The 22,314-nt window shown below is 44.9% G+C and overlaps 1 protein-coding gene across 3 annotated transcripts in view; it reads left to right on the top strand.

Annotated features, from left to right (window-relative positions):
- Window positions 1-22,314, top strand: part of fggy (FGGY carbohydrate kinase domain containing) — a 420,841-nt gene that overhangs the window by 44,361 nt on the left and 354,166 nt on the right. For all 3 annotated transcript variants that reach the window (XM_085982838.1, XM_085982840.1, XM_085982839.1), the window contains exon 4: window positions 7,061-7,212. In XM_085982838.1, the coding sequence (XP_085838964.1) occupies window positions 7,061-7,212 (152 nt within the window). The remainder of the gene's footprint in view (window positions 1-7,060; window positions 7,213-22,314) is intronic.

Raw genomic sequence — 22,314 nt, 5'->3', positions numbered from 1 at the left:
TCCAGGTCCCCTTGAGCTCCTTGAATTTTGTATTTCCTCCAACTGAAAAGATAGGTTAGTGGCCTCTCGAGACCTCCCTGTGCCACTATGTGATGCTTCTAAGAGTGGCTTGAGGATAACTTTTTCTCTAATTTTTCATCCTTCCTGTGAAGAGGTGTTTGGCCTCTCCCAGACATTCTAGCACAGCTGAAATTTGGAAACTTTGGAGAGGGGCAGGAAATGGGATGGTTATTCTGGATCCCTACTCATTTTTTTGTCTGCCCAATTTTCCAGCATCACTTCTAGTGAATGGTAAAAGAGTCTGCCCTGAAATGGATGGGTTTATTTAAATCAGACAGTAGTGAGTTGATGATATCACATGCCCCATTTTCCAGCTTTACTTCTGGCGGATGGCAGAAGAGTCTGCCCTGAAACTTCCCATTGTTACAACCTCATTTATGCTGAGTATCAATCACCAAAGTATAAAACAAGCATCTAGCATTGCTAGGTGGCAAAGAAAAGCCATAAGTTGATTTAAAGGGCCGAATTAGTAATTTAAAAAAGATTCATAGAACGCTTATTTCTCTGCCAATTTTGATATTTTAACATTTTTCCAATGTTGACAATTGCTTTACCATCTATCTTTATGCCTTCTGCTTTGGGGATCCCATATCCCCCCATTCTAAGTAAGCCACAGTGGGCTTCCCATTGTGAATACCCCTGTATCTTTGTTTTTTAGAGGAAGCAAAGCTGGAAGGCCAGGCTGGTAAGGCAGCACAGGAGATGCATTTATTTCACCCACCAGTATCCATGCCAGAATATACAGACTGAAGTGCTTCTATTACCAGTATAACCCAGGAACACTGCTTGTGGAGACTGTCTTTCACAAAGGATTTGTTTGCTTGAGTAAGTCAGTTCATCCACAGGCAACCAGTAACACTATGAGTGGGCACTACCATTTTACAGATTGGCAGGATTCTCCAAAACCCAAGGAGTCATAGATTGCACATATGTTGTCATATATGCTTCTTTGATCAGTTTGTGACCAATAGCTCTGCATCATACAAGTGAATGCTTGCTTTTTGGTAGCTGTTGCAATGGCTTCATTTTAAGGTAATCCACTCTGCGAGCACTCTTTGACTCAGAAAGGCAAGTTTCTGGATTGTTCCTGGAAGATCAAAACTATCCTCTACAGCTATGGCCGATACTTGTGTGATTTTCCAGAACATCAGCTGACTAGTGCAATGATAAGCTATATTCTTTCACCAGACTCATCATAGAACACACAATTGGAATTTGAAAGTGCACTTCAGGTTCAGAGGCTGGATTGGTGGTGGGGGCGTGTGGAGGGGCAGTGCACTGCAATATAGTCCAGCTGGGGTCTCAAGGATCATGAGGGTGTGCTATCTGCTGTATAACCTTGCCTTGCAACGTGACCTCACCATGAAGACTCGAGAGGAGGAAGGCACTCATGGGCAACAGAGAGAGCAGCAGCCTGAAGAGGATGTGGAGGGTAATCCAATACCAGTTGCAAAACACATTTGTGCCAATCTGATACAGAAGACCTTCTCTTGACCACCACCTCTGGCTACTGCATTAATGCCCTGTCTACATCTTCTCTTCCACCACAATGATACCATCATCTGTAGTGCCTTCTCTGTACCCTTCAACTCACATGGTCTCATTCACGCTATCTTGTCAAAGCCAATTTCAAACATTGTGAAAAACCATGTCTGCATGCACAACTTCAGTGCTGCCAACATTTTATTTACAACCTGTAGTATGTGTTTATATTCAGTGCTTCTTACCACTGTGCTACCCTTTGATCTCAGTGTGTGGTGTGAATTCTTACCCCCTAATCTAGTGCTACTTGAGTGGCAGGAATGCGTGAGATGTGGCTGGCTGCTGTGTGACAAGAGGAGCTCTTGAGACTGAGGTAGCCTTAATCTCACAGTAACTGATGGACCCACTGCAGGATGTACCTTTTATGCTATTGCATGGGTAGCTTGGCCCTGTCTTCTTTTTACCAAAAGTGCAGGTGTTCAAGTGGCTGACAGGAGGTCAGACGTGTGCTGCTAACTTGAGACTCAGCACCATCATGTGAGCACATTCATGCCATGCTGCTAGTACCAGGCACCTACTCAGAACAGTCAGCGATGTGTGGGAAAGCAAACCTAATGTTATCAATGAGATCAATGAAGCTCTGAGAGATACTTGTCTGTATTCCAGCCACAGCGCTTGGAGGCAGAAAGAATCAGCCCTTTTTAACCTGATGCTCCAGGACTCTATGGTAACAGTTTGAGGAAGCACAGACCGCCATTAGGATCTCTGTCGTGGAGGCCTTGCTAAATGGAGGGAACTCTCAGTCCTAAATACCTCACTGAACAGTGCAAGTAATGTTACCACAAGGCATTGTGCTGGCCACCTTTTAGTTGCTCCAGCACTTTATGTCCTGCAGCAAATCAATTAGTCGGCTCTCCACAGATGCATCAGACAAGTGATAGAGACCTTGTTTGCAAAGGGCAACAAATCTATTACTTTTTGGAAAGGAGATATCTGCTTGACAGAGCACAAAACATCTCCCTGGTAGCAGCATTACTAAAAGTGCAGGGCATCATAGTTGGAACCCATGTGCTGTACAGATCTTTGAGTACAGTTGCGACCTCCTGACGGACAAGTTATACAGCTATCCTCTGGAGGAGGTGCCCTGGAATGCCAAGCAGGGCAGCCCTGCTAGCACTTAACTCGTGCCACTGCCAACAAACCGCTGCACTGCTGTCATTTTTTCACAGACTCATTTTGTGCCTTCAGAATGGGATTCCTTTCATTTAATCTTTGCTTGGCACTTGTTGCCTGCCTCCCCCTCCTTCAAGCTTTGTCAATGGCTGTCCAATATTTAAAGTACATTTGAACCTTTATAAAGACTGAAACAGTATACCGCCATCCCCCACACCCCACCCCATTTGCAGCCAGTCATTATTAAGTAGACACATCTCTTTAAATTTTCAGCATCCTCCATTAGGCTAGTTGCCAGTGCAAGGCTGAAGATGTGCTGGGAGCTTATCCTAATACAGGAAACTTTCAATTTACCGGCACCTAAATAACTGGAAATCTCGGTTAACCGGCAAAATTCAGGAGTAGGTTCAGGTAACTTTTATTACTTGCCTTCCTCCATTTGTTGCTGTGCAAGGGTGTGGCTGCAGCTGTTGCTAAGCTACAGAGATGCTTGCAACTTGTGGCCATTGTTCTGAAGCTGTTGCTAAACAGGGTTTGTTGCTTTATACGGAGCTCTCAGCTCCGTATCTTTTACTATAGCTTTCGGTTATCCGGAATTTTTGATGAACCGGCACCACGTCGGTCCCGTCCGTGCCGGATAAAAAAAAGTTTCCTGTAATTCAAATGATGTGATCACAGAAAATTGCGCAGTCTGCTCAATGTACCTGTGGACTAGATTTTCATTGGTAGCCAGGCATTTTGCAAAATTGGGGCTATATTGTTCAAAGGTAAATTTACCAATCCTGTCCTCCCAGCGGGGAGCCACACTCAAAGGGAGGGAGCATTAGGTCAGATATAACACAACACATATAACACTGTAGCATGATTCTTTGAACCAACTCCTGCTTTAAGCATGGTTCTCTGCTGGGAGTGAGTGGTCAGCAAACTTAACCATTTATGAATTTTGTTTTTATCCTAGGGAGGGATCCCATTATTGGGAAATAGAGCACCCCTCTACTTTTGTCACTCAGTATCAGCATCAGCCATTTACAAGTGTATTCCGTTGTAATAAGTGCATCAGTGTGAATGTCTCCCCTTCCCACACCAACCATCTTGGTTATTTCCATGAGTGTGTTGCTAACTTATGTTGCATTATGGCACCAATAGGATGTTGGTGGTGAGTAATCAAACTTGCCTCACATGCGACTTTTTATAGCCAGCAAAGGAAGGAGAAGACTTTCATCCTATTGGTCTGGCTGAAATTGAAACCTTGGCCTAGAAATCGGGGGTTTAGTGCCGGCCGTTAGGGCTCGTTTTGAAGAAAAAATGGCGGCGGCCTCGCTTCCGCCCGCTACCGGTGGGTCCCGCGGCGGCCGCCATTTTGGGCAGGTCGACAGCGGTGTCATTGCCTGCACTTGCTTCAGAAATGCAAATGAGGCAGATCGTGACGTCAGAGTGTGCAAAGCTCACTTGATGCATGATCTGCCATTTTCGCCTTCACCGCTCCACTTACTGCCCTATTTTAATCGTGACCAGCTGACCAAATGTTCAGAAGCATGAAGGAGCCTCCAACAGCAATATTTAAAGGGATCATCATCAACAGCTTGCAGCTGGCATGGTTTCTTAGTTTGACTGGCTCTGTGTAACTTTCTGCAACTCCTGCAGCTTTCTAAACTTGTTTAAAGTTCCTGAGGTGACAGGGAGTGATGGTGCAAGTGGAGAACACCTTCATTCTCATTTAAAGGCTTCTGCTCACACGCTTGCTCACAGTCATGGGGGGCTGTACTTGCAGTCCCTCTCGTGCTCGAGTATCGTCAGGAGAGGGAGCGGAGGCAGCAAAGAAGAGGAGAAGATGCGCAGAGGGAGGAGGAGGAGGGCTCTCAACAGGAGGCCTTACCCTCCGAGGGTATACCGACAGCACTTCTCCTACCTCCACGTAACCCAGGAGCAGTGTATTAGGAGGCTCCGCTTCACCAAGGAGGTGGTCACAGAACTCTGCCACCTCCTGCAACCAGACCTGCAGCCTCAGCATGGTGACCACGGCACTCCCAGTGGCGCTCAAGGTTACCGTGACCCTCAATTTCTTCGCTACCAGATCCTTCCACTCTGCAGCAGAAGACATAGCTAACATCTCCCAGTTCGCCATCCATCACTGCATCCAGGAGGTCACTGAGGCTCTCTACACCAGGAGAAGGGACTACATTCTCTTCTCTCTGAACAGAGAGAAGCAGGACGAGCACGTATGTGGCTTTGGCAGGATAGCGGGCTTCCCCATGGTGCAGGGCGCCATTGACTGCACCCATGTGGCTTTGCGTGCACTGCATATCAATCCTGAGATGTTCCGTAACTGCAAAGGCTACCACTCACTTAATGTGCAATTGTTGTGCGACCCAGTACATCATGATGGTCAATGCTATCCTGGCAGCAGTCATGGTGTCTTCATCCTGCGCCAGTCCGGTGCACCAGAAATCTTCCAGCCACCATGTCAAACTCAAGGGTGGCTGCTCAGAGAAAAGGGCTAGCCGCTCTGCACCTGGCTTATGACTCCCCTCCATATCCCCATGACTCCTGCCCAGCACTCATATGACAGCCATGCTGCCACCAGGAAATCATCGAGCAGACCATCAGGTGCTCGAGCAACAATTCAGCTGCCTTGACCACTTGGGAGGAGCCCTCCAATACTCGCCGGAGCAGGTGTCCCATTTCGTGGTGGTCTGCTGCATGCTTCACAACTTGGCCATCTCAAGGGCGCAGCCCTTGCCACCAGGGATTGCAGGACCCCCTCAGGAGGGGGAGGAGGGAGAGGAGGAGGAGGGAGAAGAGGAGCGAGGAAGGAGGCAGGCAGCAAATCCCCATTCCGGACAGGCTGTCCGTGAATGCCTCATCAGACTCCGATTCCAATGAATGCTCACCACTTCCCCATCATACCATCCCTCTGTAACGGAACATCACAGCATCCTCCTGGGCACAAAGCTGAATTGAGAGCCATCACAAAACACACATGCCAAACAAAAATCATAAATTTATCAGAATCCAATCAACATTACAATATCAACTAATCACCCTTGTGCAATCCCTTAGTGCCTGTCGTTCGTGGGCCTTTTCCTACTCTAGTACTCCTACGCAGTGCTCCCCCAGTGGCTGCAGCATTGCTGGTGGAAGGCTGCTGACTTTCAGTGGGGTAGAGTACAGATGGCCTTGCAGGACAACCTCGACTAGCTGTGGACCTAGAAGGCCCGGCTGTAGACTGCACCACCTCAGCAAGGGCGGCAGCAGTCTGGACTGACTGGCTGATAGGCAGTGGTAAGGGCAATGGGGGAGTGGTAGTGGTGGGAGTAGGAATGCTGTCATCCTGAGACAGGACAGCAGGCTCTTGCTCCACAGACCCACAGCCAATCCCCCCGGATTGGAGGACAGATTGCTGGACTGCTGCGACACCCTGCAAGCCTCTTTTGACACTCAAACCCAGCAACGATGGCAGCAGTCTGAATATAATTTAATTTATAGTAACCCTTCATAATGCAAGTTAACTAAATGCTATTATGCATATGTTATTATTTGCAAGAAAACAGTAATCTTGGGTTTACAGGAAATTCATTTTGATAGGTTAAACTCACCATCACTACGTATAAAAATAACTTCACTTGCATTATATGTGTACAAGCACTGTGCATGACAGTGCATGTTTCAATCTCAGTTTCCTGGCCAGCTATTAAAGCTTCTGCTCATGTTTATCTTAAAAAGATCACACATAGTTCTTCAGTAATTTCCTCTTACCCCCTTAGAATTCAATCTACAGGTGGATAGAATTAAAATGTTGGCCAGACAGGTTAATAGTGTAACGATTTAATCCATCTTGTAATTTCCAGATTTGGTTCGACATCGGTTCCATCCATTGACCAAACTAAATCTAGTATTAGAGTGTAGAATATCTGAATATGTTTTCTATCAACTTTCGAGCATACTGTAATATAAGGATTTAAAAAAGAAAAATCCAAATTCTTACTTTAGGCATCAAAAATGCACATTATAAATTGATTTGCCTTTTTAAACATTTATTGGAACCAATTTTGCCGAATAAAACACAAAAAGAACAGAAGTGCAGGTTTCCCTATTTTTGGTTTGCTAGATATAGATTTAATTGTGCTCATCTAAGTTGCTCTAAGTATGGTGTTGGATTTGCTTTTCTAAGGCAAGGGATAAATGATCGGAAAATTAAGCTTCATTGCCAAAAAATAATTGCTACTTGACAATGTGTTGTGATATTTGGAATGCAGCTTCTGTTTCTTGACATATTGTGGGAATCATATTATTAAGAGATCTTTTATGCTGTGGTTTTGATGGTTTTCTGCTTTGCATGATGCAGGGGTGAACAACAGGAACATTATCATGTGGATGGATCACAGAGCAGTTGATCAAGTAGACCGAATAAATCAAACAAAACACTGTGTGCTAAACTACGTGGGTGGAGTGATGTCCCCAGAAATGCAGCCACCCAAACTTCTGTGGTTAAAAGAAGTAAGTCTTTTATTGAACATGCTACAAACAAGTAGTATTGAAAAATATTTCAATGAAAAAAACCTCTAATTTTTTCTTCTTTACAAATGCTATTAAAGAAAAATAAAATCCCTGGAGAATATGGAACTATGGAATATTCCAGTCCAGCACTTTTCTCCAGAAGACAACTTAATTATCCAATGCAAGCACTTATTTGCAGCCTCCAACCCATTTATTTAGACAATATATATAATTAAAGAGAATATTTAAACATTGAAACATTTTTGTTTTCTGGTATAAAATGAAGCTGAGCACTAAATTTGTTAAAAAATTAAGTTGTGATTATGGTTCTTATTCAGTATGCCATTCATAGATTATCTTTGTGGGATTCCTTTTCATTTTTATTGAATTACTGTATAGTTAATTTTCCAAACAACAATTCACTCCCATGAGGTTATTTTCCGGCTGGGACATTCTAACCTGGGGTTTTATCTCTATGAAGAATTCTTCAGCTGAAAGGGTGGGTGGGACTCTCAAAGCTGGGATTTTATCTTTGAGATTTTCTCGCACTTGGAAGGTGAGGTAATTTAAGGCAAGATTTCATCTCTGCAAGGCTTTCTCCATCTGTGAGGGTGAGGCAGTTCAAACCCAGGTCTCCAGACTGTCGGTGGTGGTATTTGCAAGGGTAGGAGTGAGTGATACTGGATGTTGTGAGGTCCTGTCTATATCTGGCCCACTGGGCTGAGCACAGCTAAAGCAGGTGAAGGGATTAAACATGGGTTAAATCCTGACAAGCCTTGAAATATAGTTACAATAAAAGGCATCAAATGGTATTGTGCTTTAGTGTATACTTTAGTGGCAGTGATTGAATAGGTCAGGAAGAGGAACTCTCTCAATGTTGTCTTGGCCAAGGATCTGGTGGATGGCCTCATCAAAATTGCTCAATAGCCTGAAGTTGGGGGCGCTTTTCCCATTCCGGTTTGCTCCTTCCTATTATGTACAGTCTTCTGCGAACAGAGAAATAGAGATGAGAAGAGGAATTTGCCAGGAGAATGTACAGTTGTACTCAACTATCATACTGCAGCCCATAGTCGTGTGATTGCATGCACGTGCATTATGCAGCTACATTGAGATGGAAGAATTTGTTTTGAGTGAATCCCTTTAAGACAAGTGTAAGTTGCCGGTACAAAGTGTATCTTGCTGCACAATATCATTGCATGGTAATCTTTTCAAATACTACAAGATAATGTGAGCGGGAAGTAACTCTATTTGCCATGCATATTTTGGACCCTTAATATAAGGTAAAGTGTGTATCCTACCTTACCTTTTGTATATGTGATTCCTGGTCCTTTGCGCATGGCACTGCTCATTTACATGAACTTCCAACTTCCAGTGTTTGTGTGGTCGGATGCAAAAGAGTGCCACTCTTCTCTGTTGCATTTAGTTAAGCAGGGCATCCAATGAAGCATCTGTGAATCAGCGGGTTCTAGGTACTGTTCTTGTAGATGGCATAATATTTAACGAGAAATGGAAACTAATTGGAATATATCAGGCAAAAAGACCTTTAAATCCTGCAGGAGCACCTGATTTCCCACCCTCAAATAGTGAGCTCAATTTTAGGTGATCTTCACAGAGGAAGCTCATTTAAATTGTAGAATCATAGAAATTTACGGTACAGAAGGAGACCATTCGCCCCATCGTGTCTGTAACGGCCAAAAAAGAGCTATCCAGCCTAATCCCGCTTTCCAGCTCTTGGCCCGTAGCCCTGTAGGTTCTGGCACTTCAAGTGCACATCCAAGTACTTTTAATTGCGATGAGGGTTTCTGCCTCTACCACCCTTTCAGGCAGTGAGTTTCAGACTGCCACGACCCTCTGGGTGAAAATAGTTCTCCTCAACTCCCCTCTAATCTTTCTACCAATTACTTTGAATCTATGCCCCCTGGTTATTGACCTCTCTTCTCACAGAAATAGGTCCTTCCTATCCACTCTATTTAAGCCCCTCATAATTTTATACTCTTCAATTAAGACCCCCCTCACCCTCCTCTGTTCCAAAGAAAACAGCCCCAGCCTATCCAATTATTCCTCATAGCTAAAATTCTCCAGTCCTGGCAATATCCTTGTAAATCTCCTCTACCCTCTCTAATGCAATCTCATATTTCCTGTAATGTGGTGACCAGAACTGTATGCAGTACTCTAGCTGTGGCCTAACTAGTATTTTATACAGTTCAAGCATAACCTCCCTGCTCTTATATTCTATGCCTCGGCTAATAAAGGAAAGTATCCCGTATGCCTTCTTAACCACCTTATCTACCTGTCCTGCTCCTTCAGGGATCTGTGGACATGCACGCCAAGGTTCCTCTGTTCCTCTAAATTTCTCAGTATCCTACCATTTATTGTGTATTCCCTTGCCTTGTTAGCCCGCCCCAAATGCATTACCTCACACTTCTCTGGATTAAATACTCTTTGCCACTTTTCTTCCCACCTGACCAGTCCATTGATATCTTCCTGCAGTCTACAGCTCACACAGTCAATTTTTGTATCATCTGCAAACTTCTTAATCACGCCCTCTACATTGAAGTCTAAACCATTGATATATACCACAAAAAGCAAGGAACCTAATACTTCCAGTCACAAAAACACCTGTCGACCATTACCCTTTGCTTCCTGCCACTGAACCAATTTTGGATCCAACTTACCACTTTCCCCTGGATCCCATGGGCTTTTACTTTTCTGACCAGTCTGCCATGTGGAACCTTGTCAAATGTCTTGCTAAAATCCATGTAGACTACATCAAATGTGCTACCCTCATCGATCCTCCTTGTTACCTCCTCAAAAAATTCAATCAAGTTAGAAAGACATGAGCTTCCCTTAACAAATCCATGCTGACTTTCCTTGGTTAATCTGTGCCTTTCTAAATGATGATTAATACTGCCCCTCAGAATTTTTTCCAATAATTTGCCCACCACCGAGGTTAGGCTGACTGGTCTGTAATTACTCAGTCTATCCCTTTCTCCCTTTTTAAACAACGGCACAACATTAGCAGTCCTCCAATCCTCCGGCACCACACCTGTAGCCAGAGAGGATTAGAAAATGATGGTCAGAGTCTCTGCTATTTCCTCCCTTGCTTCTCTTAACAGCCTGGGATACATTTCATCCGGGCCTGGTGATTTATCTACTTTCAAAGATGCTAAACCCCTTAATATTTCCTCTCTCACGATGTTTATCTTATCTAATATTTCACACTCCTCCTCCTTAACCACAATGTCTGCATCGTCCCTCTCTTTTGTGAAGACAGACGTAAAGTATTCAGTAAGAACCATACCCACGTCTTCCACCTCAACACACAGGTTACCTTTTTGGTCTCTAATAGGCCCTATTCTTTCTTTAGTTATCCGCTTGCTCTTTATGTATTTATAAAACATCTATTGGTTTTCCCTTATTTTACGTGCCAATATTTTTTCATGCCCTCTTTTTTCCTAATTTCCTTTTTAATTTCCCCCCTGCACTTTCGATACTCCTCGATGGTTTCCTGCAGTATTTAGCTCTCGGTATCTGACAGAAGCTTCCCTCGTTTTCAATACCTCTTAATGTCTCTTCACTTCTTTTGTTCCTTCCCCAGCCCTGCCTTTTGATCTATTTCATTTCCTTTCCAGTTTTGAAAAAGGGTTAGACCCGAAACGTCGACTCCAATTTCTCTCCACGGATGTTGCCTGGCCTGCTGAGTTTTTCCAGCATTTTCTGTTGTTATTTCGGATTTCCAGCATCTGCAGTATTTTGCTATCGTAGAAGCTTCCCTTTGTTTGCCTTATCCTACCCTGTATAACCCTTGACATCCAGGGGGCTCTAGGTTTGGGAGTTCCACCCTTTTTCTTTGTGGGAACACATTTGCTCTGAACCCTCACTATCTCCTTGAATGCCTCCCACTGCTCTGACACTGATTTACCTTCAAGTAGCTGTTTCCAGTCCATTTTTGTTAAATCACATCTCATCTTAGTAAAATCGGCCTTTCCCCAATTGAGAACTTTTACTCCAGGTCTATCTTTGTCCTTTTCCATAACTATGCTAAATCTAACTGAATTATGATCACTACCACCAAAATGCTCTCCCAGTGATACCCCTTCCACCTGCCCAGCTTCATTCCCTAAAATCAAGTCCAGAACCGTCCCCTCTCTTGTTGGGCTTGCTACTTACTGGCTAAAAAAGTTCTCCTGAATGCATTTTTAGAATTCTGTGCCCTCTATACCTTTTACGCTGATTCTGTCCCAGTTAATATTAGGGTAGTTGAAATCCTCTACTATTACTGCCCTATTATTTTTGCACTTCTCAGAAATTTGCCTACATATTTGCTCTTCTATCTCCCTTTGAGTATTTGGGGGTCTATAGTACACCCCCAACACTGTGATTGCTACCTTTTTGTTCTTCAATTCAACCCATATGGCCTCATTTTATGATCCTTCTAACATATCATCCCTCCTCACAGCTGTAGTTGTTTCTTTAACCAATATTGCGACCCCGCCGCTCCTTTTTTATCCCTTTCTCTATCTCGTCTGAAAACCCAGCCCTTATATCAGCCAGATTTTAGTGATTTAAATGAAGATTAGCTTGGAAGTCCTGCTGGAGTCATCCGATTGGGTAAGTGCTAACCTTGCCGTGCCTGCCTGCCACTGTGTCCCTGCATCTACCTGAAGTCACTGTTATTATGTTTGTACTTCCTACTGCAGTGAAACGATCTTCATTTCGAGTGGGAGGGAGAGGGTTGTATGGGGAAATAGGAGGGTAATGAGGAAAAAGGAGAGGGAGATGAGGAAGGTAGAGGGATGGAGAAGTAGGGGGTGACTGAGAGAGACGAGAGGGAGAGAAAGAGGTAGTTGAGGGAAGGGGCTGGGGAAAGGGAAGAGAATGGCTTGGCGAGGGAGAGAGGAGAGGAGGGGGGAAGAAGGTAGTAGAAGAAGGAAGGGAGAGCTGAGAGAAGGGGAGCAATAAGGGAAGAGGTGAGAAAAAACAAAAAAAAAGTGCAATGACAGAATGTTCCTCATGGCAGAGTGCATGAGAGATACTGGAGGAGAGTGGAGGAGGTGCTGGATTTTGAGAGGAAAGTTCTAGAATCCTGTTTAGTGGGGAGGGGGTCTGAGGAGGCCAGCATGTTCCTCAGTTTGGGAGATTTCATTGAATGACTCTAGTCATTTTCTGCTCTGGGGTGGGGGGAGGGGGGTGTTGGTTGGGAAGTTGTTTATGAGGGGGACTACCAAAATGGGTTGGATAGCAAACTTATTGAAAATTACCACCGTGTTGCTTATTTATGTAGTGGAAGGTGGGGGAGAGGAGGAAACTTCAGTGCAGTTGTGCAATTTAAAGCTAAAAATAAATGTCAGGGGGGAAGGAAAGGGTCTTTGTCTGCATGGGATAATAAGGGTCCCTTCAGTGTATGGTCCAGTGTTCATGTTATTCCTGTTTGCTGATACTTCATTCGGAGTGCACTTCCTTTATTGGCTAGAAGTGACTACAATGATTTTCATGAACTCAGCTGGGATTCAAGTAAATACATAGGGGGAAAAATTCAGTTGTTTGCGCCTCCCGTTAGCGCCTTAAGAGGGCGGTAATGGGGCGCAAAGCAACTAGCGCCCGGGCGCGGCGATGTTTGTGCTGCTCTCGAAATTAACTAGACATTTTGTGGCGGCGCTAAACACTACCGCCACGATCTCCTGCGCCGGCAGATCGTGACGTCAGTCGAGTGCGCAACGCCCCGCTAGCGCCCCGGACCGGATATTGAGTGGCGCCCCCTGCCTTACCACCTGCCACTAGCAACGACAGGTTGAGGGGAGCGTTTTGCAGTCAGGAAGGGACTGGGGCGCGCTATTTAAAGGCGACCGCTTCCTGCCTTTTTTTGTTGGTGACATTTTTGCACCACGCATTCTGAGAGAGAGAGAGAGACTTCTGGAGAGATTCAATGCTGTGTGAAGGAGTTTTACATACTGTGCAGCACTTTGCAGGTTCATTTTGATTTGCCCTTCCTTGTATCGATTTAGAAGAGACTGTGGGGGCTGCACTCTGAGCTCTTTCCCTGGGTCTCTCCATTGTTCTTTCCAGCAGATTTGATGTACAGGTCTCTCCAGGCTGAGATTCAAGGCTGCAATGAGCAGGATGTGGATGGAGTGCAAAATCAACCCTCCCCTTTAAGATAAAAACAAAAAAATGCTGGAGAAACTCAGCAGGTCAAGCAGCATCTGTGAAGAGAGAAACAGAGTTAACGTTTCAGGTCAATGACCTTTTGTCAGACCTCCCCTTTAAGAACTGGCCGGCGCCAATGTGTCTGTGTTCCATTGCTGACTGATATCACATGAGCTTCGCCAGCGCTCTGAGGTAGCGCCTCGCTCCTTGGTCTTTGCACCTTAAGACAGGTGTGAAGTGTCTGATTTAGCGCGCCAATCACCTCCAGGGGCGATAAAAGCCAAGTTTGCAGTCAGAGGCGATAATTAGCGCCCGGCGCTAAACTTTGCGCACAGCCGCTAATGGCGCCCCAAACGGGGCGATACTGAATTTTTCCCCCATATTCTATAGTTGAGGAGAGGATTTTTAAGAGAGGCTCTTTCCTTTGTTGCTGTGGCTGGTCGTTCCATGGGCTCGGTGATTTTGGCAGTGCTTTCTGAACAGTTTGGACTGCTTCCTTTCAATGTTCCACGCGTGGTTTCTTGTCAGGCTTACTCGCATAAAGGGTTCTGATTTGAGTTGTTTTTCCACTCTCCTTATACTCTATGGGCAGCATTGCATTCTTTGGACAACTGTTCCCTTTTGCTGCTACAACATTTTACCTGCGCTTTCAGTTAATGTGTAATGGAGATAGGCCTGTCGGAATTGATGATATGATCAAGGATCCTGGCTTGGAGGAGTTACTGAATGCGGTAATTCCGCACCTTCGCACTGGCATAAATAGTGTTACAATCAATACTCCAGTAGTGCTTCAGCTTTGCCTGTGCATGTTCGTTCAGCTTCCTCACATTGTTGGGTTCAGGATCTTACCCATGCCATTCTCTCCAATTATGTCTCTGTTGATCTCTGTTTAAAGTAAAATGCTCAAAAGTAGTAAATCAACATAAAGATGTTAATAATTATTAGTAACTGGGTTGAATTTTTAAACAGAATTCTGTGTAGTTACATGTATTTTCATATCTGCACAAACACTACAACACAGGATGTACCTGCCGGCAAAGGATATTGTTAGAGTAATTTATTCAGAAACATTACTCAAGTAGAAACAAGTCTTCCCACTTGTTGTTCTGATTTGTACATTCTTGCATAATTCAGTCATACAGTACATTATCGACCGTATGCTCTGCTGCACTGCTAACCATGTCTACTGGTTTTAATAATATTACTAGACGATGTATTACAAGTGATTGGGGAAAAGCTGACCCAGGAAGTAACTGTCGCTGCTTTGAATTCACTTTCATATTCAAATTTCATGGGAGACTTGTCATATTTTACTTTAATTCCTGTAAATTATTTAAATAAGTATAGACTACAGAAACACCATGTTCAAATTGTATTCACAAATGTAATGAAAGCTATTCATTTTGTTAAATATATTGCTTGACTGGAAAAACTGTTTCTATGAATTAGTGAAATATAATAATTAGAAAATTTAAAAGCATGTTTATGTTTAAACTTTGGAGTTAATTGGTACCATACCAGAAATAATATATTATGCCTTTCAAGTTGACATATGGCTTGTAAATGTTTGTCAGATGCAAGCTAGAATTTTTTTTTTGGTCCCTTACTGCCATATCCAGAATAAGTTTTTCTTTCCTCATCTGGTCCTAATAATGCCAGCTGCTGGGTTAATCAGTGCCAAATGTGAATTGTTTTCTGTCTGCTTTGAGCAGCTGGAGCCTTCTAATGTTGTAAGTGTAAAGAAAAAGCCACAGTAACAAGGCTCAGGTTGTGGAAGGTCAATAAAGCTAAGGAACTAAAGCACAGGAGATGTGGTCCATGTCAGTTTTCCGTGGGTAAATGTATTTCCTAGTAGGATACTGAGCCATGCAGATCAGGAAGGTCCCCGGTTCGATCTCCAATCTGTGCTGATGTCAACCAGGGCAGCATTTGAAGTGCTACTATTGGCCTTATTATACCTTATTATATTAACCAACTGTGCCCGGCAGGACCAGGGGAGCCATGCTTTTCCGATGGCTGTGAAAGTCACCAAAGCCCATAACTTCTTTGCTCTTTCCAGTCTGCTACGGTTTATGGGGTAATAGTAGGAAAATGACTTGTGTTGGGATAACTTGACATTAGCAGAAAGCATCTTGGGCTAACTAGTATAGAGGGTACAGCATGTATCTAAAACATTTCTTTGCAGAATAATCAGCGTGAGCAAGATGAGACAGCTGGTGTAGGAATTAACTGTATTCCTGTAGATAATCGACCCGTTGATGAGAATTGTATTACATGACTTTAGGAGTGTATAAATTTAAAATAGTTAAGCGAGATTACCATGGATACAGAAGTATAATGGAGAAAGTGCTGAACAGAGCAACCTTGAAGGGATGAGGTCTACTGTCTGAACTACAGACCCAAAAAAGCCAGCTTCTACCACTTTTCAAACAAAGAGTATAGCACATGGTGCTGTGGTTACTTATCCTGCAAGGTGTGTTTGGGGGTGGGCATATAAAGGTTGGTGTACTCTCGTGGCCTGGTGGGTGCAGCTTGGTCTTGGGACACAACCTCAGGGTGTCGAAGGTTTCATCCAGCGAGCTGACCTGATACAAGTTACTGTGAACGTATGGGACTTGCACGTTTACTGTGATTGATGTATCAATATAAGATAAGGCAGAAGCTAAATCGTGTATTTCTTAATAAAGTATTCCCGTTGCTGCAGCTAGACTCTTGGACCCTTTCATTTATAAGATTAGCTGGAGTGGCTAAAATTGGACACAGAGGACAACACCCGCATCTCCCAGTCTCCAGTGCACAGCTGTATTAGGCAGGGCGCCAATGCCCTGTTTACCAGGGCTGAACAGTACATCACTTTCCACATTGACCTCAACAGTCAACAGGAGAGAGCTTTGGGGATTTGCAGCAGTGGCTGGCTTCTCTCGTGTCCAGGGAGTCATTGACTACACACATGCTGCCATCAGGGCACCAGAATACCAGCCAGCAGCATTTGTGAATAGGAAAGACTACCACTCCATTAATGTCCAAGTAGTCTTCGATCACAGAAGAAGATCATCCCAATTTGTGCAAGGTACCCAGGCAGCTGTCACAATGCTTTTATGCTATGAAACTCAACCATTCCCCCAATATTCAACCCTTTCACGAACATAACAGGATATCTGCTGGGGGGCAAGGGATACCCCATGCACATTTGGCTGATGACACGCCTGCGCAACTCCACCACACCTGAGCCATAGGGCTGCTCAAATAGAGGTTCAGGTGTTTGGACAGGTCTGGGAGCTCCCTACAATATGCCCCACAGATTCATCGTGGTGTACAACCTTGCCATATAGAGAGACCTGCATTTGGCGGAGGCACAGCAGCAGAAGCAGTTCTCTTAAGACAATGAAGACCAGGGTGAACATGAGGAAGCAGCCGAAGATAAGGGACACCTCAACGACTTATAGCAAGAGACGCAAGGGATGAGTTAATTGCATAGCGATTGTGGTGACCTGCTCATTCCCCTGCCTGAAAACTTGCGCAAAGCCACTCTGCATTTACAGTTCTTGTTACATCCTTCACCATTCCCTTAATCCTATATTAAAGAGCATTGAAACCATTCAGCAACTTCTATATCAATGACATACTGACAATGTAGAAGCTGCTAGAAACCTACACTGCAGATCACAGTGCCAAATGTGATTAAGATGATGAATTTAATTCCCAACAGTAGAATTGCCTTCAATTCATTTCTCACACAGTGTTAACCCTTGCTGCCTTTCGTATAAGAAGGTTTCCTAAGTCGACTACTCCTAGGAAATGCTCCCCTAATGGCTTCAGCAAAGCTGGCGGAAGGCTTCTGTTGCTCATGTCTGAGTGTTTGAGCCTGTGAGGGCCTAATTGCAGACTATTGCACCTCAGCTGCTGCCAGGGCAGTTTGTTCCAGCAGATTTTTGAATGATAAGTGAGTCAAGGGTTATGGGGAGCGGGCAGGGAAGTGGAGTTGAGGCCAAGATCAGATCAACCATGATCTTATTGAATGGCAGAGCAGGTTCAAGGGGCTAAATTACCTGCTCCTGCTCCTATGTCTTATGTTCTTATTTCGTGGCCACACGTGCGAGATGACACCACACATGGTCGACGAGGACTCCTCCATACTTTCAGCCATAATGCTAAAATTCCTTGGAAGGACTTCCAATACTTGATATAACTGCTTGTTGTTGTTGTTGCTTGTGAAAGGCAAGCAGTTATCTTTCACGGCTGGGCCCCTCAAGTATTCAACACTGTCCTGCTCCGATGAGCTATCTCCTGGGCTTTCCCTGTCATCAGTACCTGCTGCTGCTCACTTGTGCTGGGTGTTTCACCACATGCTGACTCCTCTGCCACATGTAGTGCCAATGTCTGTGTTGATGTTTGGTAGGGATGGCGCATGTGATGGTGCATCCTCAGGAAGATTGTTCTCCAAGCTGGATTCTTCAGCAGGTTCCAGGTGCTCAGAAAGACACAGCGGAAAGAGAAAAGTTAGGATGGCATTGAGATTTTAGACATTAGCAAATGACAGTCTTTAGAATGCAGGTTAAAGTTGTGAAGCTTGCTGAATATTTGCTGATGTGATTGAAGGATTACAAGTGATTTGCACATAAGCCGCCAGCCTCGCCTTCCCCGATGCTCATGGCTTTTCCTAGGCCACGAATCCCCAGGGCTTCCTGCTCTGTTTGGGTGAAGGCTGTTGTATCAGGTACTCTTGGTCTTGCTCCTCTTCCTGGCATTATGTGCTGCCTTGTCCTGTAGAAAGAGAGGGTGACAGTTAGTGAGTGGACGTTGAAAGGTAAGTGGAGATGTGTAGTGCTTGTGCATATTGTGCAAGTATTGAGAGGTGGAGAAGAAGTAAGATGGAATGAGGATGGGGAGGTGATGAATAGAAAGCCAAGTATGTAGAATATAAAGTGAGGAAGGAGTCCTGGGAGGAGTTGCTGGTTTTGCAAGTACTAGGATGTGTGAGGTTAGTGTGTGGTGTAAAGACAGCAAAGGAAGTGGTAAGTTTGTTTAGAATGAGAAAGAGAGTTGTTGCAGTGTGCCCTTGTGATCGTATGTTGAAGGAAGCGATGAAGGGGAGAGAATTGTTTAGACTGATGGGGGAAGGGGTGAAAGGAGTGTTGAGCAAGATGAAGAGATGAATGTAAGATCATTGAACCTCTTCCTACATTGGACACAGGTCCTGGGCGTGATGCTGCTGACACTCCCCTTCTCAGCCACCTCTGCAGGCCTGCTGGATAGTCACCCTGGGTATGCTCTTGGAGGTGCTAGTGAACACTACCTCTCTCCTTGCCCCAACCTCCTCCAACAGGACCTCAGGGATGTAACAGAAAACCTGGGGGCAGCCGTTCAACTTTTAACTGCCTCCAGAATTATGCCTACACTGTTAGAATGAAACATGAAATCAGATATTGCAACTTTAAGAGATGCATTCCAGTTTTAAATAGGCCTGCCGAAAATTATGCAGAGAAAATGGGCAGGCTGTCCGTTTCCCAAGACGACGGGGTGGACAGCCGTCAATCATATTAAAGTGAGGCTTGAGAGTTAAAATCGTCCTAGCCTTAAACTGGTGACATAATGGGGGCTTGCTGCTCGTTCTGGCCCTCCGTCCGCCCAATACCCACACTGAGTTAAAATTGGGACACACATGAAGAGTGGCCACTTGGCTGAGATGTTGGAGGCTCTTTTGAAGCCATACTTCACTATGAAGGGGAAAACAACTGTGAGGAAGGAAGAGAAAACTTGAAAGTCTTGATTTAGCAATATAATTTAGGAACTGAGTGAACCAAATTAAAGGTGGCAATGCAATTACATAAGCCTATAAAAAAAGGCAAATGGAATCCTTGGTATTGCATCTGGAGGCACAGAATACAAAAGTACAGAGAAAAATTTAAAAATAGAGAGCGAGGGAGAGGACCTTAATTAGGCTATTGGAGTATTGTTTACAATTTTGGGGTGACTCCCATTATAGAAAGGATATAAAAGTAATGGAAAAGTGGCAGCATAGATTCACTTGGATACTACCAAGATTTATTAGGATGCTACCAGGGATGAGGGGTTACTGTTATGAAAAAGAGCTGTGAGAAATTAGTACATTTTCCACTGGGGTAGAGTGGTGAAGTGAGTCTTCAAGATTATGAAGAGTTATGATAAAAAAAATTAGTAATAGACTTTTTCATTGGCTGACGAGATGGTAATGCGAGGTCACATTAAGATTAACTTAAAAAGAATTAAGGGAGGTTAAGAATAAAATATATTTTTAGAGGGTAGTTAGGATGTGGAATTCTCAGCCACAAACTGTTGTTGAAGCAGAGTCCATAATTACTTTCAAAAGGGAATTTGATGATTGTTTGAAAACGAATCTAGCAAGGTATGGGATCAAGAAGGAGAGCGAGATTAGACACAGGCCTAGAAACTCGAGTAGACCGCAAATCTGCCAGAAACAGCGCCGGCCAAGGCTAATGGCTGCCCACAGAAAGAGTGCAGGCAGCACCGGTATTTTGGTGCTGCCTGCTAATTTACATGAGCAGAGCAGAGAGTCTGTTATGCAACGTGCTCTTTCCGGCGGTCGCCTCAGTAGGAAGCTGAAGGCTGCGTCTGAAGGCTCGGTGCGGCAGTCTGTGTCATTGTGCTGTGTCGGATCATTTGGTGGCGGCTCTTAGGTTTTGCTTTCGAGTCCACTGATGGCCATTATAGGGTTGGCGCATTGTGCGATGTGGCACATCACGAGGCATTTGTTTGTCCACGGCTCCCCTCTCACCTTCTCGGACATTTGTCTGGGTCTTGTGCAGGGTTCACAGACTGCCTGGTACTCCCACCTTCACTGGCTGCCATAGCTGCACAAATCTTTCACCCAGATGGTTGCTGTGTGGAGATTTGTGCTCCACTGTGGTGCTGGAGGGGGATGGGAATGCACTGTCTTGCAGCTCGCAGAGACAGTGCGCTAGCCTGCATATCACACAGGGGATTCACTCCCTGGTGATTGGCTCTTAAAGCACAGGCTCAGATCTGGAGGGACTGTAACTGGAAACACCACATAAGACTGTGGAACAGATGTCCTTAAACCGTTGCATGAGACATAAATGGAAATGAATTTAAAAAAAAAGGGGAACATTAACTCTTAGTCAGGAGTTTACTTATGTAACTGGTGCAGGAAATTTTTAACAAGAGCAGAATTTTGACGAACTCTTGGTGAGAATATGCTGTCAAGCCTTTTTAAAGCAGACTTCCAAACGTTGCATATCATTTCACCAGTCCCTAAACTAGAAAACCCCAATGTATAACATCTAAGGAAATGCAGCTTTGATTTTTCCTGAGATTATTGCAACTGTAGTACAGTACAGTGTATTTAAAAGTATTTGGGGGAAAAATTCGGTTGGTTAGTGCCTTCCCTTAGCGCCTCCGGGGGTGCTAACGAATTACCACCCGAACGCGCCGATTTTAGTGCTGCCTGCGAAATTGATCTGGCGATTTGCGGTGGCGCTAAACACTACCACCACAATCTCCTGCGCCCGGAGATTGTGACGTCATCGAAGCGCTCATCGCCCCGGTAGCGCCCTGGACCGGAAATTGATTCTCGCCCCCTGCCTCAGTGCTTGTCGCTAGGAACGACAGGTTTTAAAAAATTCCTTTATGGGATGTGGGCGTCGCTGGCAAGGCCAACATTTATTGCCCATCCCTAATTGCCTTTGAGAAGGTGGTGGTGAGCCACCTTCTTGAACCGCTGCAGTCCATGTGGTGAAGGTACTCCCACAATGCTGTTTGGGAGGGAGTTCCAGGATTTTGACCCAGTGATGATGAAGGATCGGCGATATATTTCTAAGTCAGGATGGTGTGTGACTTTGAGGGGAACTTGGAGGTGGTGGTGTTCCCATACGCCTGCTGCCCTTGTCCTTCTAGGTGGAAGAGGTCGCGGGTTTGGGAGGTGCTGCCAAAGAACCCTTGGCGAGTTGCTGCAGTGCATCTTGTAGATGGTACACACTGCAGCTACGGTACGCCAGTGGTGGAGGGAGTGAATGTTTAAGGTGGTGGATGGGGTGCCAGTCAAGCGGGCTGCTTTGTCCTGGATGGTGTCGAGCTTCTTGAGTGTTGTTGGAGCTGCCCTCTTCCAGGCAAGTGGAGAGTATTCCATCACACTCCTTACTTGTGCCTTGTAGATGGTGGAAAAGCTTTGGGGAGTCAGGAGGTGAGACATTCACTGCAGGATACCTACCCTCTGACCTGCTCTTGTTGCCACTGTATTTATGTGGCTGGTCCAGTTAAGTTTCTGGTCAATGGTGACCCCCAGGATGTTGCTGGTGGGGGATTCGGTGATGGTAATGATGTTGAGTGTCAAGGGGCGGTGGTTGGACTCTCCCTTTTTGGAGATAGTCATTGCCTGGCACTTCTGTGGCGCAAATGTTACCTGCCACTTATCAGCCCAAGCCTGAACGTCGTTCAGGTCTTGTTGCATACGGGCATGGACTGCTTCATTATCTGAGGACTTGTGAATGGCACTGAACACTGTGGAGTCATCAGCGAACATCCCCATTTCTGACCTTATGTTGGAGGGAAACTCATTGATGAAGCAGCTGAAGATGGTTGGGCCTAGAACACTGCCCTGAGGAACTCCTGCAGCGATGCCCTGGGGCAGTGATGATTGACCTTTAACCACCACAACCTGACTCCAGCCAGTGGTGAGTTTTCCCCCCGATTCCCATTGACTTCAGTTTTACTAGGGCTCATTGATGCCACACTCGGTCAAATGCTGCCTTGATGTCAAGGGCAGTCACTCTCACTTCACCTCTGGAATTCAACTCCTTTGTCCATGTTTGGACCAAGGCTGTAATGAGGTCAGGAGCTGAGTGGTCTTGCCGGTACCCAAAGTGGGCATTGGTGAGTAAGTGCCGCTTGATAGCACTGTCGATGGCACCTTCCATCACTTTGCTGATGATTGAGAGT

Source organism: Somniosus microcephalus, chromosome 3 (assembly GCF_052327205.1).
Source record: "Somniosus microcephalus isolate GS21.2 chromosome 3, FLI_Smic_1.0, whole genome shotgun sequence".
NCBI classification, from domain to species: domain Eukaryota; kingdom Metazoa; phylum Chordata; class Chondrichthyes; order Squaliformes; family Somniosidae; genus Somniosus; species Somniosus microcephalus.
The sequence above is the reverse complement of the archived record's forward strand: the minus strand, read 5'-3'. Positions and strand labels throughout refer to the sequence as shown.